Here is a 12,651-nt window from a genome sequence, read left to right as displayed (position 1 = left end):
GCAAATCACCTCTTGTTTATTGGATAGCTACATAAGCGGATTGGGGCCAACTTTGATGAAGAAAATAATTTTGGACGAATCAAGAATGAAGTCTAAATGTCAAGAATGAAGCCGAAATGCCGTGATTAAAGTTGAAATTTTGAGAATAATGTTGAGATATAATTTCAAGATTAAAGTCAAAAAACAAGAATAAAGTCAAAAAACAAGAATAAAGTCAAAAATACAAAATAAAGTCCAATTTTCCAAAATAAACTCAAAGTACAATATCGGAAGTCAAATCTACGGGAGCGGACGAGGGCATATTCACCATATAACCCAATAGCCTCCATCAAAACTGGCCCTCATCTGTTTCCGTACAGCACCTGAATAGCCACAGGAGGAAAAATATGGCCATCTCTTCCAAACTTGACTGTTTTTTTCCTTCTAAACAGATTACGTTTTTGGCAATATCTCTTCAAAGTCCATAAAGAGATTACAACATGTGTTTATGAGCTAAAAGAGAAAGAATCTCTTTGTTATTACAGCATTTTGTCGACAGCCACGGTATGCTGTTTGTTGTCATACGGTGAATTGGCCCTTGTCAGCTTCTGTAGAAGCAGACCATCAGCTTTTATCAAAATATCGGAATTTGACTTAATTTTTGACTTTAATTTTGACAATTCAATTTTACTCTTGATTTGCCCAAAAAACAATTTCTCCATCAAAATTGGCTCTAATCCGCTTCTGTATATATCTAACACAGCATGCTATGATTTATTTCTGAAGTTGAAAATGTTTTATAAGCACTAAAATTAGTCAGTTTTAAGGATTTCTTACTATTATGCACAATAACTACAGTGTAATGACAAGCGTTTAGGTATAGTTTAAAAGTGAGCCTTATAGCTGCTACTATGTGTTTGAATGTTGAGTATAAGCATCAGAGTCCATAGGCGTGCATGATAAAGTCAATCGAGGTGTGTGTTTGGCGACATGTTCAGATGAATCTTTGTATCCACTAGTTGTGTAATATTTGCAACTAGGGAGGGATAAAAAAAAAAAAAAAAAAATGAAAAAGTTGGTAATAAATCTAAATCAGATTTGTTTACAGAACCTGTACCAAGGTAGAAGATTGAAGAACAAGCTGCAGAAATAATAAACCCAAATACCTTATCATGCACATTGCTTGATTCACAAACCAAGGAATTGTTTACATTACTGTCTGGGTTATTCTGACCTTTGTGCACCCTACTGTTTTCTGGCAAGAAAAAAATAATTTCAGAAAGATGTGAAACTAATTTAGAAAACTCATAAATCCGGTTTAGTCATAAAGTGAATGTAATGGATCTCTGTTAGATTGATTAAAAGCTGAAGATTACATTTTTCCTCCAAGCTGTGAATTAAACGTGGCAGTTTTATGTCTATAAAAATGGACATCGCAATCGCGATCCAAAGAACTACAAGTTGCATACAAAGTTCAGTGGAGAAAAAGACACACCAAACACACTTTGAATCGTTTATTTTAAAATTAAATTCAAACTGACAGAAATAGCTCTGTATTTTTCATTTAAAAGATCATTTAATTTAAAACTCCCCTTTAATTGTCCACTATGCCAAAGGTTGAGTAATCTTAATAAAATTATTTTGGCCCAAGTTGCTTGCCTGTTAAAAAACGGCCTGCAACCATCCCCTAAAGTAAATGGACAGCTGAGTGTGTGACAACTGCAGTAAAACAACTCAATTAAAAAAAAATCCAAAATAAAACAGAACAGTTATCAATGTATTTATAATCATACAATAAATGTGGAACTCATCTACTACAGAATATGGCCCTAATTTGCTCCTGTGTGATGAAAGAAGCAGCAATTCATAAGCACTTACTGAAATTTGTTTACATGGGTTGATGCTTGTCTTAAAAAAAAAAAAAAAAAATAGCAAAATGATTGTCTATTGTTCTATAAATCTGTGATAACCTCATTTATTTATTTATCTAAAAAATATCCACTGTTATCCAGGAAGTTTATTCATATTTGCGCCACATTATATAGCCATCTTGAAGATGTAAATCCTTGTTTTAACCAGAAATAAAATGGGTTGAAAGTGACCAAAAATGGTGGAAAAGAAGGTGCAAAGAAGGCTGGGTTCGTGCCCTCCTCTCCCCGCCGCTGGAGATCCGGCGCTCGGCGATCCTCGCCGAGTCGGTGGCGCTCCCCACCTACTCCCTGGCCTCTCCACCGTCATCGGCCCCCTTTGCCAGGGGTCTTTTTAGCCTCCTCAGAAGTAGTTTGAACAGTTTTGCTTGCCTCGGCCATGACCAGTAGTGGAACAGGTGGAATAATACTAGCAAAAGCCTTAGCCCAATGAGTATTTCCGAACCTGTGGTCACGTGACTGCCGGCATTCTCCAGGTCACATGACCTGGCCAAAGACGGTCCATTTTTCTCGAAACGTACATGGGCGGTATTTCAAGAGGGAAGCCTCGCTCGGAGCATTGATACTGTCAAGCCCTGTATATCATTTACCATAAGAAAACCCATAAAAGCAAGTGAGCAACATTCAAACTCCACAAAGAATGACTTTAAACCAAACAGTGTAGCAACAACTGTTCCAAAAAACATTTAAAAAAACAAAACCTCACATAGTAGGAATGGCTCTGCCAAACAAAATGCCTGCTCTATGTCCTGGTCACTGAACCCAATCACTCTCCCTTTGTTTTTGTAATCCTTCCCCAGTTTTAAACACACGTCACGTACACTCTCGTTCTCATTTGTTTTAACAAAGCCCAAAATGAATCTTTCTGTTTAACGTGATGACAAAGTTTAGAATTTGTTGCTGGTTTATGGAGCCACATTTAAGAAACTACCAATCAAAACCACTGGGCTGTGGAAAACACCATTAAATGACTGAGACACGAGCAAATATAGGCTTTATTTTATGAAGAGAGCTTCGAACTAAGTAAAGTTCATTAGACAATGTGGGGGTAGAGAACACAAGCATGGTTTAGTGGCTTAGGTCAGAACATTATAACCAATGTATTTATCTCATCTTCATCCACTCAGAGTTTACAATGTGCTGAGACTCTCCCTTAAATGTTGGACTGGGTGAAGCAGGCAACACCCTGGTTGTGTAAAAACACAAAGAAGCTCATGTACAGACCATTAAGACACAAGGACAAAATCTTTTATAATTAAGTAGAAAATGGAGACTTGATTTATAAATATACCATATAATACTTTTAATTCCATTAAGATGCAGGGCACATATTAAATGTGTTTTGATTCAGCATAAATATTTGCAAGTATATATTCATGTTTTACTTAAAGCTGCTATCTGGAGTTTCAGAGAAACATCTCGATGTCCCGCCCTAAACAGCTCCACTTCCTCCCATTGCCCCTCCCAATCTATTAGAAGCCACGCCTCTACTTTACTGCATCGCGGAACATAACAAGGTCACATCGGGTCGCATTGATATAGGTCGATGGGTCAGGTAAGAGCCAAAATCATATTTACCTGTTTACTGTTGTGATGCGTGGCCTTGTTTCCGTACATAGTTCCGCATTCACTTTGATTGACAGTCTCAAAAACAGGAAGTCGAAGCCTATTGGCTGGGGGCAGTCAGCAATTGTTTCCATTTGTATAGGGGTCTATAGGACGAAGGAGGGACTTATATACATTAATGTTTATGAATGACCATCAGCAGTAGACCATAGTAAAAGACTAGCTAGGTATTTTTTATTTTTTTGCATTTCAAAAGAATCATACATATAAAAACCAAAACAGAAATAAGAGGATTTAAACAAGAAAAACATGTGCATGCAAAGCCTTACAATCTGTAAATACAGTAGCTAAGTTAATGTAATTACTCTTGCTCGATGTTTTGACCTCTAGAGGATTTCTGTGCAGAACGTGGCACAGCCAAGGGGCAGAAAGCGACACATTTCCCAATGTTTACGAGCAAAAGAAAATGACAAAGAGTTGTTTTGCTGTTAACGGCATCAACCAACCAAATAATGGATAGAGATTGTAAGATTCCTCGAGTTGAACTCATCCGTTTGGCAAAAGAAGAAGAAGATTATTGGGGGTCCCGAACAGTGTTCATTTTGTGAACCAATTTTTTTAGTCTAGTTTGCGTTGACTAAAATTTAGGAGACAATAACTAGACTATGACTAATTAAAAATAATACACGCGAATGAAAACTATCTCGAAATATATTGACATAAATAAAATTATAATTTCGTCTCATGGGACAAAATCCAGTCAGAACTCATGTGATCGTGTGGTCCTACGCTTGAAACAAATCTGTCTGTGTGCATTTACAAACATCTTCTACCATTATTACCATCACCATTTTCTCCTAATTATTAGCAAGCCGTAAAGTAGCTTCGTTGTAAGCATTTTCACTTTTACTTTGTTAGCGTTCACTAACGTTACCACCAAATTCCTGATATTGAAGACATTTACAACCCCCGTCACACTGATAAGTTGAGAGAAAATCATGAAAGTGTTTTTCTGATTTGTGACGCAATGAAAGACAAGGATATTTTTCTATTAAATCACATTGTATTGCCATTAGATCAGGGATAACTTACATACCATACTGCATCCACATTGATATCAGTTCACAGTCTTTATCGTTATCAGTCTGATGAATAAATACATACATTGTATACACAAGGTTTGTCCTGGGGATGCAACTCTTTTGTCAACTTTCAATTCTGGTTTTTAGGGAACCAAAAGTTTGCAAGTTTAGCTTGGAAATTTGAGTTTAATCTACAAGTATGTTGACTGTTTCATCTATTGTGGTGGTAAATCCACAAAACAGTGTCAAATTCCAAATACAAGTCTCTGGACCCATTCTGGGCCATTTTTCTCGCAGAGTGCGTAGATTATTTTCTCTCCTACTGAGAGAAACTGTTAAAGGTAGTAATCTGAGCTACCCGACATGGCTTCATTTCCACCAAGCAGAATTCTGTATATAGTTCTAAGAAGTTTTGTGAGCCCGTAGAGAAAACAACAGGCCAAAGTTGAATGACTTTTTTTTTCCAAAGGGTACAAAGAAATATTCTAAACAGCCCAATATCGTGAGACCCCAGCTTTGACTTTCTGGCTCTGATAGTTCTTTTAACTGTCCACTTGGCAGGCTAGCGCCTGGAGTCATCCTGCACTTTGCAGAAACTGGAACTGCTTTTATGAGAAAGTGACACAGACCTGCTGGAAGACCGTCATCAGAAAAGTATGCATTATAACAATGGAAGATGAACCCACAAGTGAACTTTTCAGGACACCATGTGTTTGCTTTCAGAGCATCTAATTCCACTTTTCACATTAAAATGTCTCCCATACCTTGGCATCAAAGTGCAGGTTTTTCTGCGTGGGTGGCATTTGTTAATACATGGTTTGCACATTAACGGAATACTTTCTTGGTGATTATGTGCTTGGAAGTCAGAATGGGAGTAAATTTTATTAGACGGAAAGACCAAATCCAACTGTTCCTCAACCATTTCAACAAAAATCTGCGTCAGACGTATGCTGATATCTTCAGTTGATGAGTGAGGGAGTGAATGGGGGTTCATATCATTTCAAATACACCAAGTATCCCATCAATTACCCTTTGGTTGGTCTGAACAGAAATGGGTAAAAACATAAACATAATTTAGAGGAGCATAGGGCAGGTTAGAAATCAGACTCCATAGTGACACCACGGTGGTTAGTGTAACTGCAGCCATCAGCCAAGCCACCGCGGGAGCGCGCATCAAATATTTGTTTATCACCGGAGCACAGCTGATACTGTAACTAGAAGATGGATAGTCACCCGAATGCTGACGGGACCTGACAGCACCGGATGGGTTGGGTTCGGACAGATATTCAGAACTGGTGATCGGGTTCAGTCACATAGTGTCGTTTGTATACTTTTACTGCACAATAACATGGATTATCCTTATCTTTGATGCATGGATTAAATAAATAGATCCGATGGATCTCTTGCGTGCACTGTGCCCCTGTTTGGTGTTGTGACTTTCGCTTTATAGCCGTGCGCTAATCTGATGTTGACATTAACAGTTGTTTGTTAATAAAATTGGTGCTTACCACTAAAGCAAACGTGAATATGTCAATTCTTTGAGAAAAAAATTAGGTTTTCACTGTTGGGTTGGGCGAGGACGAGGAAATGCGGCCCAATCCGCACTCCAACTGTGACACGGTTATTTATTTACTCGCCGTTCATGTGACTGTTTACTGCAAGACCTGTGCACATGCCTCTGCATGCATCTGTGAAATCAAACAGTAGTTTATTCCACTGTTCTTGTCTTCTTTCAGTCTTCAAGTCGTCTTCTTCTCATTCTTCTTCATTTCCAGGGTAATGGGACGTCTCTCCAAGCCATCAAGAACGCGCACCAGCATCATTTAACGTCACCATCAATGTCTGCAGAACTGCGTGGGAAATTCACGCCCAGAAAGCAGTACAAAATGTATCACACAATCTTTTCAAGGCAATAGGGAGAAATGTGTGTGGGCTCATTCTCTTTGGTTTAGAGCGTTTCATCACCCATTACCATTAAAAAAAAAATCCTGCCATATGTTCCTTTAATTTAGCTCTGAATTTTTGTTTGAGATCAAGAACGGACTTTTATAAAAGAGAGACTTTCGATCATTCTAAATGAAAAAGAAGCAGTGACAGCAGGATTTCCTAGATTATCCAACCCATGCTCTTAGTTTTATGCTCATGTGATTACATAAGAGTAGTCTCGAGTTATGGTTGCGCCTCCTTTTTCAAGATGCAATCACTTGTTAACGACTCCCAGATTTCCATTTCCCTCCCTGTGCTGATGATAAATGTAGAGTTATAGCAGGGCAGCGAGGTATCAGCTACTTATAGGACATTTATGGGAGCTTTTGAACGTTTACATTTCCAAGTCATACAGAAGATATGTGGTTGTGGAAAATGGTTTATGTAAATGTTGAATGAATGCATGGATCAGAATCAATGTTGTGTGAGAAAAACAGTCAAACTAAGAGATTCTCAGGAGAGGTAGAGGAGATGGAGGAGAGGACGAGGAGGAGGAGGAGGAGGAGGAGGAGGAGGAGCTCTGGCGTTGGGTCCCTGGGCACAGAAGGTGCTACAGCACAGAAAAAAGCTCCACTTCAAGCCATGGATGATGTGACTCTGTCTGCTCTTTGTGTATCTTTGCTCCTGGAACTGACCTGAACAGCTTTATTTATTTACAAGAGGACAATTTAATAAAAGTTATGATGGAAATTACTTGCACACATACTGAATTTGGTGAGGCATAATTTTGCTCCGTTATAAGGTCAGATAATAATGAAAATGAATAAATCTATGATGATAATTTTAATAACAATAATAATTAATCAAACATGAGGGGGGTAAAAGAAGATGGGAAAAAGTAAACCTTACCAAATTTTAACGCTGTTCGGCTTTGAAAAAACAAATTCCTTTATTGGTAAAATGTGGATCCTCACTAGCAATTGAGTCAGCATGAATTGCATCATTATGAGACAAAGTTTATTTCTGAGATTCTGTCATTACTCACAGCTGTAATCGACCTCCGGGGCTGCATGAACAGTAGATCTTAGAAATGAAAGCAAAAAGAAAGACAATGGAAAGACAAGGACAAAGTCACCACCTTGATTAGATCTCATTAACTTCTGCACATTAAATAAGTGATCTAGTCAAGCATCTTAAACTGTTAGGGCCTGTACTATGAAGCTGGATATAAGTATATTCAGGATATCTCTCCGTTAGCGGGCTTCAGCTAACTCAACAGATGCCGACACTGATAATGTCCCACATGTTTGTTAGCTTAGCACATAGCCACCAGTCCCGCATGATTGTTAGCTTTGCATGTAGCCACCAGTCCCACATGTTTGTTAGCTTAGCAGGTCGCAACCAGTCCCACATGTTTGATTATCTTAGCACATAGCGACCAGTTCAATATGTTTGTTAGCTTAGCAGGTAGCAACCAGTCCCACATGTTTGGTTTGCTTAGCACATAGCGACCAGTCCCATATGTTTGTTAGCTTAGCACTCTGATCAGTTTCACTTTATTACAGCACAAGTGTGTTTCTATTCATGCAGTCCTCCATAATTTATCACACACACACTGGGATGAGAGTGCATTGTTTCACTGAAGTATGTTCCTGCTGATGCTGCCTGCATCACTGTAGCTTATGTATGAGTGAAAGAAAGAATGAATGACTTGATCAGTCCATGATACACGGAGTGCCCGACGCAGGCTTCATCAGCTGACTGTAGATCAGTCCATCAGATGTAAATCTATACCTTTCCTAAAGGATGTCATCAGTGAATGAAATGATTGCATTCATTCATTAATAATCTTTCTTTCCTAAACGCAGCTGTCAGATCTGCACCAACCAGGATCTTCAAAACAATGGGCAGATCGTTTTCCAAGAGAACTATAGTTACCAAGGTGATTTAACCTGGTAAGAACTTTGCCAGCCTCGTAGTACAGCACACATCGAATAAATCCCGGAAGTCAGTGCGATAAGAGGAAATCCAGCTTTGTAGTACAGGGACTTAGAGCTCAACTTTACATATAGTGAAGTGCATTTAGTTTTGAGGCATCGTTTCATGGATGAACTTTTAATATACTGATCACTGAAAATCAGAAAATTTAACAACAAACTAGGTCTAGCAACGCAATTTCAACCAACAACCAAGCAACGTCGAATTACAATCTCATTCTAAAATATTTATAACTCATGTCTGGTTCTAAAATCGATACACAATCACATTGTAAATACCAACTTTATTTTTAACCCTTCTTTAAATAAATAAATAATATGTGGTAAGAAGGGGGTTCACTGACGACATTAATAGCTATAGTGTAACGCTACCCGAAAGAAATCTGCAGGATTCCAAGAAGGAACTTTGCTACTGTTTTAACATCGACGCAGGAGGATCACTCTTTGTTGGCACAGTCATAACGTGAACCACGTGTAGTCTGGTGAGAGAAAAATGTATGTGTTGAATGTTGATCTTCTCGTAACATCATTGACAACACATGCAGGATAGATGTATTTAGCAGGAATGCTATGCTCCAAGGGAGCATTTCCAGTTCATCATTGACTCCAGGTTCTGGAGCTGGCACTTTGCTTCTGTTTTTACGGCTCTGCAGCCCTGGTTTAACTCAGAATACAGGCAAACATTTCCAATAGAGTCCAATGAGTGTTTCGTGAAGCTTGTGGCAGCACACTGTTGTTCTTACGAGATGTTCTTACATTTGGGTAAAGCAGGTGATCGCCAAAATTATAGCACACAATAAAACCATAAGTTGAATCGAGGATGACACTTAATAAATTATTATTTTTCTTCTAGTTTTTTCAATAGGACATCCAAGAAATAATGGAAAATATCTATTATGACTCTTGCGTTAGGATGTTTTATACTAAACAGTCAGAAAATCGGAAAAAAGTACATTTGATGTTTATTTAAATTTTAAATAGGAATCTAGCGAAGGTGACTCTGCTTATGTGATTTTGATCTTGATTTTGCACTCCGTAAAACAGGCTCTCGCCCCCTCATTTTTCCTGTATCACCACAAGCATCTTTTGTTGATTTATTGCTGTGTGATGTGTTTGAATGTTTATGCCCTGTGTCTTGGATGACACCATCTGCTACTAATCTGTATTTCCATTGTCTAGAACGCAGCCGCTAGGAAGAGTTTAACACAGCTCAGTAAAAAAAAGACAGTGATTTCCCCGTCTGTCCTCCTGTGTGGCTCCATCTGGATATTTCAGCAGTATTTAACAGCAGCTTATCAGTCGCACTCAAGCCTTTCACTTGCCTTGCAGTCACAATACGTTTTTGAACACTATGACTTGTACGGCACAAAGATTCCATCTCCGTGCTTTTGTTAAACACATAAGGAGAAACACAGGTCAGCGAGCACCTGTGGCATCCAATCAGGGGCTGAAAATGATTTTTTTAAACCCTACTATTATCCTTGGGGTCAATTTGACCCCATTTAACCCTTTAAGGTCCGCACCAAGAAAAAAGCAATGGAAAAATTATTTTTTTGCATTTCTCTTGTAAGTAGGACAGCAATAACAAAAATCAATTGTATTTTCAAACTCAGACCCCACAGTTTTCTAGATATAGGCCTCTACCAAACGATTGAGATGTCTGTTCATAGTAAACGTCAGATATCTTTATGCATACAAAAAACATTAAGAACAACTCAAATAAAAAGGTTATTTCTTCCATGTCTTTTTTATTTATTCTTATGTCATTAACTACATGGGCATAGACAACACTACAACACTGTTTTTGAGGTCGTGCAACAGCACAAATGGCTCTTGATAAATGACTTTTGACCTTTTTTGCAACTGCAATGATTATGGTCAGGGGTGCAACAGCACTTCTCTTCTTTTACTGTGTGTGTGTGTGTGTGTGTGTGTGTGTGTGTGTGTGTGTGTGTGTGTGTGTGTGTGTGTGTGTGTGTGTGTGTGTGTGTGTGTGTGTGTGTGTGTGTGTGTGTGTGTGTGTGTGTGTGTGTGTGTGTGTGTGTGTGTGTGTGTGTGTGTGGGGTCTTCTTTTACGTTTTCTGATGGTATGTTGTGAAGCATCCCTGGTTCGCGTTCAAACACAGGAACACATTGCATTTTTGGCATTTCCATCTTGATACTCCCTTTGGACAGAGGTTGCACCTCCCCCGCTTGTCAGAGTGAAGTGGCAAATGTCCACAGTTGTCATATCGCACATCTGGTTGTGGCTGTGAGGGTCTTGGGGTGTTTGATTTTTTCTGAGATGGCATGTGTGGTGGAGAGGATGATGATGGTCGGCCAACTTTGGATGGTAGCTTGTCGACTTGTGCCAAAGTGTGGGCAACTGCCAGACGGAACCTTTTGAGAGGCTGCGGTTTTATGTTCAAGAGACTGCAGTCCCTCTTGTAGATAAGCCAGGCATTTGAGATGCACAGGTCAAGGATGTATCCAAAAAGGGGAAAGTACCATCGCCTCGATTTCACTGGGGTCTTGTACAAGTGCACCAGCATGTCAGAGAGATCAATGCCTCCCATATGCTGATTGTAGGCAGGAATGAGTGATGGGCACGGGACGGCAATTTTTGTGTTGGCCTCTTTGCTCCACCGTTTGACAGAGGAAACAGGTGCGATCCCACAGGCATTGCTAAGCAGGTTAACACATTTATTGTCAACCCATTTCACTGCTATCACCCCTTCAGTAGACCTGTAGTCAAAAGCTCCACGTCCTTCCTTCATCAGCTCTTTGTCCGTCTTCAAGGTTGCTCCACCCATGCGGTTTGCTCGGACAGTGCCAATGCATCTGAGGCCCAGGTTTCCATGCAGGTTCTGGATCAAGTCAAAACTGGTGAAGTAGTTGTCACAGAACACAACTGAAAGACGGGGCAGTGGTATAGTTTTGCATAGCGTTGTCACCAGTTTGGCCCCTAGACCCAGCGCCTCCTCCTGCTCAGTTAGAGTAATGTTGAAGAAAGTGGATGCACCCTGATACAGCAGCAGGTCATGGATGATGCCAGATGAACTGGCCCTGCAGAACAACTTAAAGCCCCACTTATCTGGCTTGTTGGCGATGTACTGGCGGAGAGAGCCAGCTCTTGTGCCTTTATATGCCACCATGACCTCATCCACACTGTGCTGGTAAGTTGATGGGATCAGAAGACACTGCTGGCGAAGCATGTCAAAAAGGGGGCGAATTTTGTAGAACCGGTCTGGACTGCCATCGCACTGCTGATTATCATTGAAGTGAATGAACCGGCGTAACAGCTTGAATCTTCTCCTTGGCATTGTATCAGCTATCACACTGAAACGTGACTCATGGTGCCAATAGTCATCTATGGCTGGGAAGTTGAAAACACCCATGAAAAGTAGCATAGACAGGAACCTTTCAATCTCTTGAGAGCTGGTCCTGATTGGATCCCCCAGTTCCTGGGCAGAGTAGAGATTGGTGTGCTGAGAGATATGTGCAATCATCTCATCAGTGAAGAGTGTTTTAAAATACTGAAAGGGTGTCTTTATTGCATCAGGGGGGTTAAAACTTGAGCCTGGAACCTGGAATGCCTCAATGTCTTCATACCGCCACGGTCTTCTTGCGCCTTTCTTTGTACCCATCTTTGTACCTGAGGTTGATTTAGGGCCAGGCTCATCCTCTAGCTCTGCCAAGGAAACTGTTTTGAGGGAGTTTTTTCCCTTTCTCCTCTTCTTGGATGGAGGTTCAGGGGATGAGCTCGTTGAGGCAATGGGCTCCTCATCCATAGAATCGAAAGAAGTGTCCCCACTATCATCTTCTGGTGTGGGCAGATAATCTGGATCATCTGTAGGGTCATCATCACTAAGATCTCCATCTGAATCCTGGGGATTTTCAGGCACAAGGGCCAGAAGAGTGCGTGGTCGTGCACCATAGAATGTTTTGGCGTCCATCTATCATGAGTAAAACAGAAAGAAAAATATTTTTATTCAAACCATGTGCCATTAGTCATATGTAATACACAAACATGTACAAAAGCATACTTACAGAATTATTCAAACATGTATATCATGAAATATCATTAAATATCATTAATCATCATTATTATCATAATGATGTAGGATCAGAAGATTTATATTATGTATATTATGTGTATATTTTGTTGTAAATAGCTAATCGTACCGACATGAA

At 39.8% G+C, this 12,651-nt stretch overlaps 1 protein-coding gene across 1 annotated transcript; it reads right to left on the bottom strand.

Annotated features, from left to right (window-relative positions):
• Window positions 1-6,994: 6,994 nt before the first annotated feature.
• LOC114476945 (piggyBac transposable element-derived protein 3-like) lies at window positions 6,995-12,413 on the bottom strand. The gene is made up of 2 exons (XM_028468965.1): window positions 10,663-12,413; window positions 6,995-7,091 (listed from the first exon to the last, which is right to left on the bottom strand). The coding sequence occupies exons 1-2, from the start codon at window positions 12,411-12,413 to the stop codon at window positions 6,995-6,997; spliced, it is 1,848 nt and encodes a 615-aa protein (XP_028324766.1).
• Between the last annotated feature and the right edge of the window lie 238 nt (window positions 12,414-12,651).

Source organism: Gouania willdenowi, chromosome 15 (assembly GCF_900634775.1).
Source record: "Gouania willdenowi chromosome 15, fGouWil2.1, whole genome shotgun sequence".
NCBI classification, from domain to species: domain Eukaryota; kingdom Metazoa; phylum Chordata; class Actinopteri; order Blenniiformes; family Gobiesocidae; genus Gouania; species Gouania willdenowi.
The sequence above is the reverse complement of the archived record's forward strand: the minus strand, read 5'-3'. Positions and strand labels throughout refer to the sequence as shown.

Coding starts and splice junctions, on each gene's coding strand:
- LOC114476945 (XM_028468965.1), bottom strand. CDS start 12,413: ATGGACGCCAAAACATTCTATGGTGCACGACCACGCACTCTTCTGGCC. Junction 7,092..10,662: donor CACTCTGACAAGCGGGGGAG/GTGCAACCTCTG, acceptor TCTGTGCTGTAG/CACCTTCTGTGCCCAGGGAC.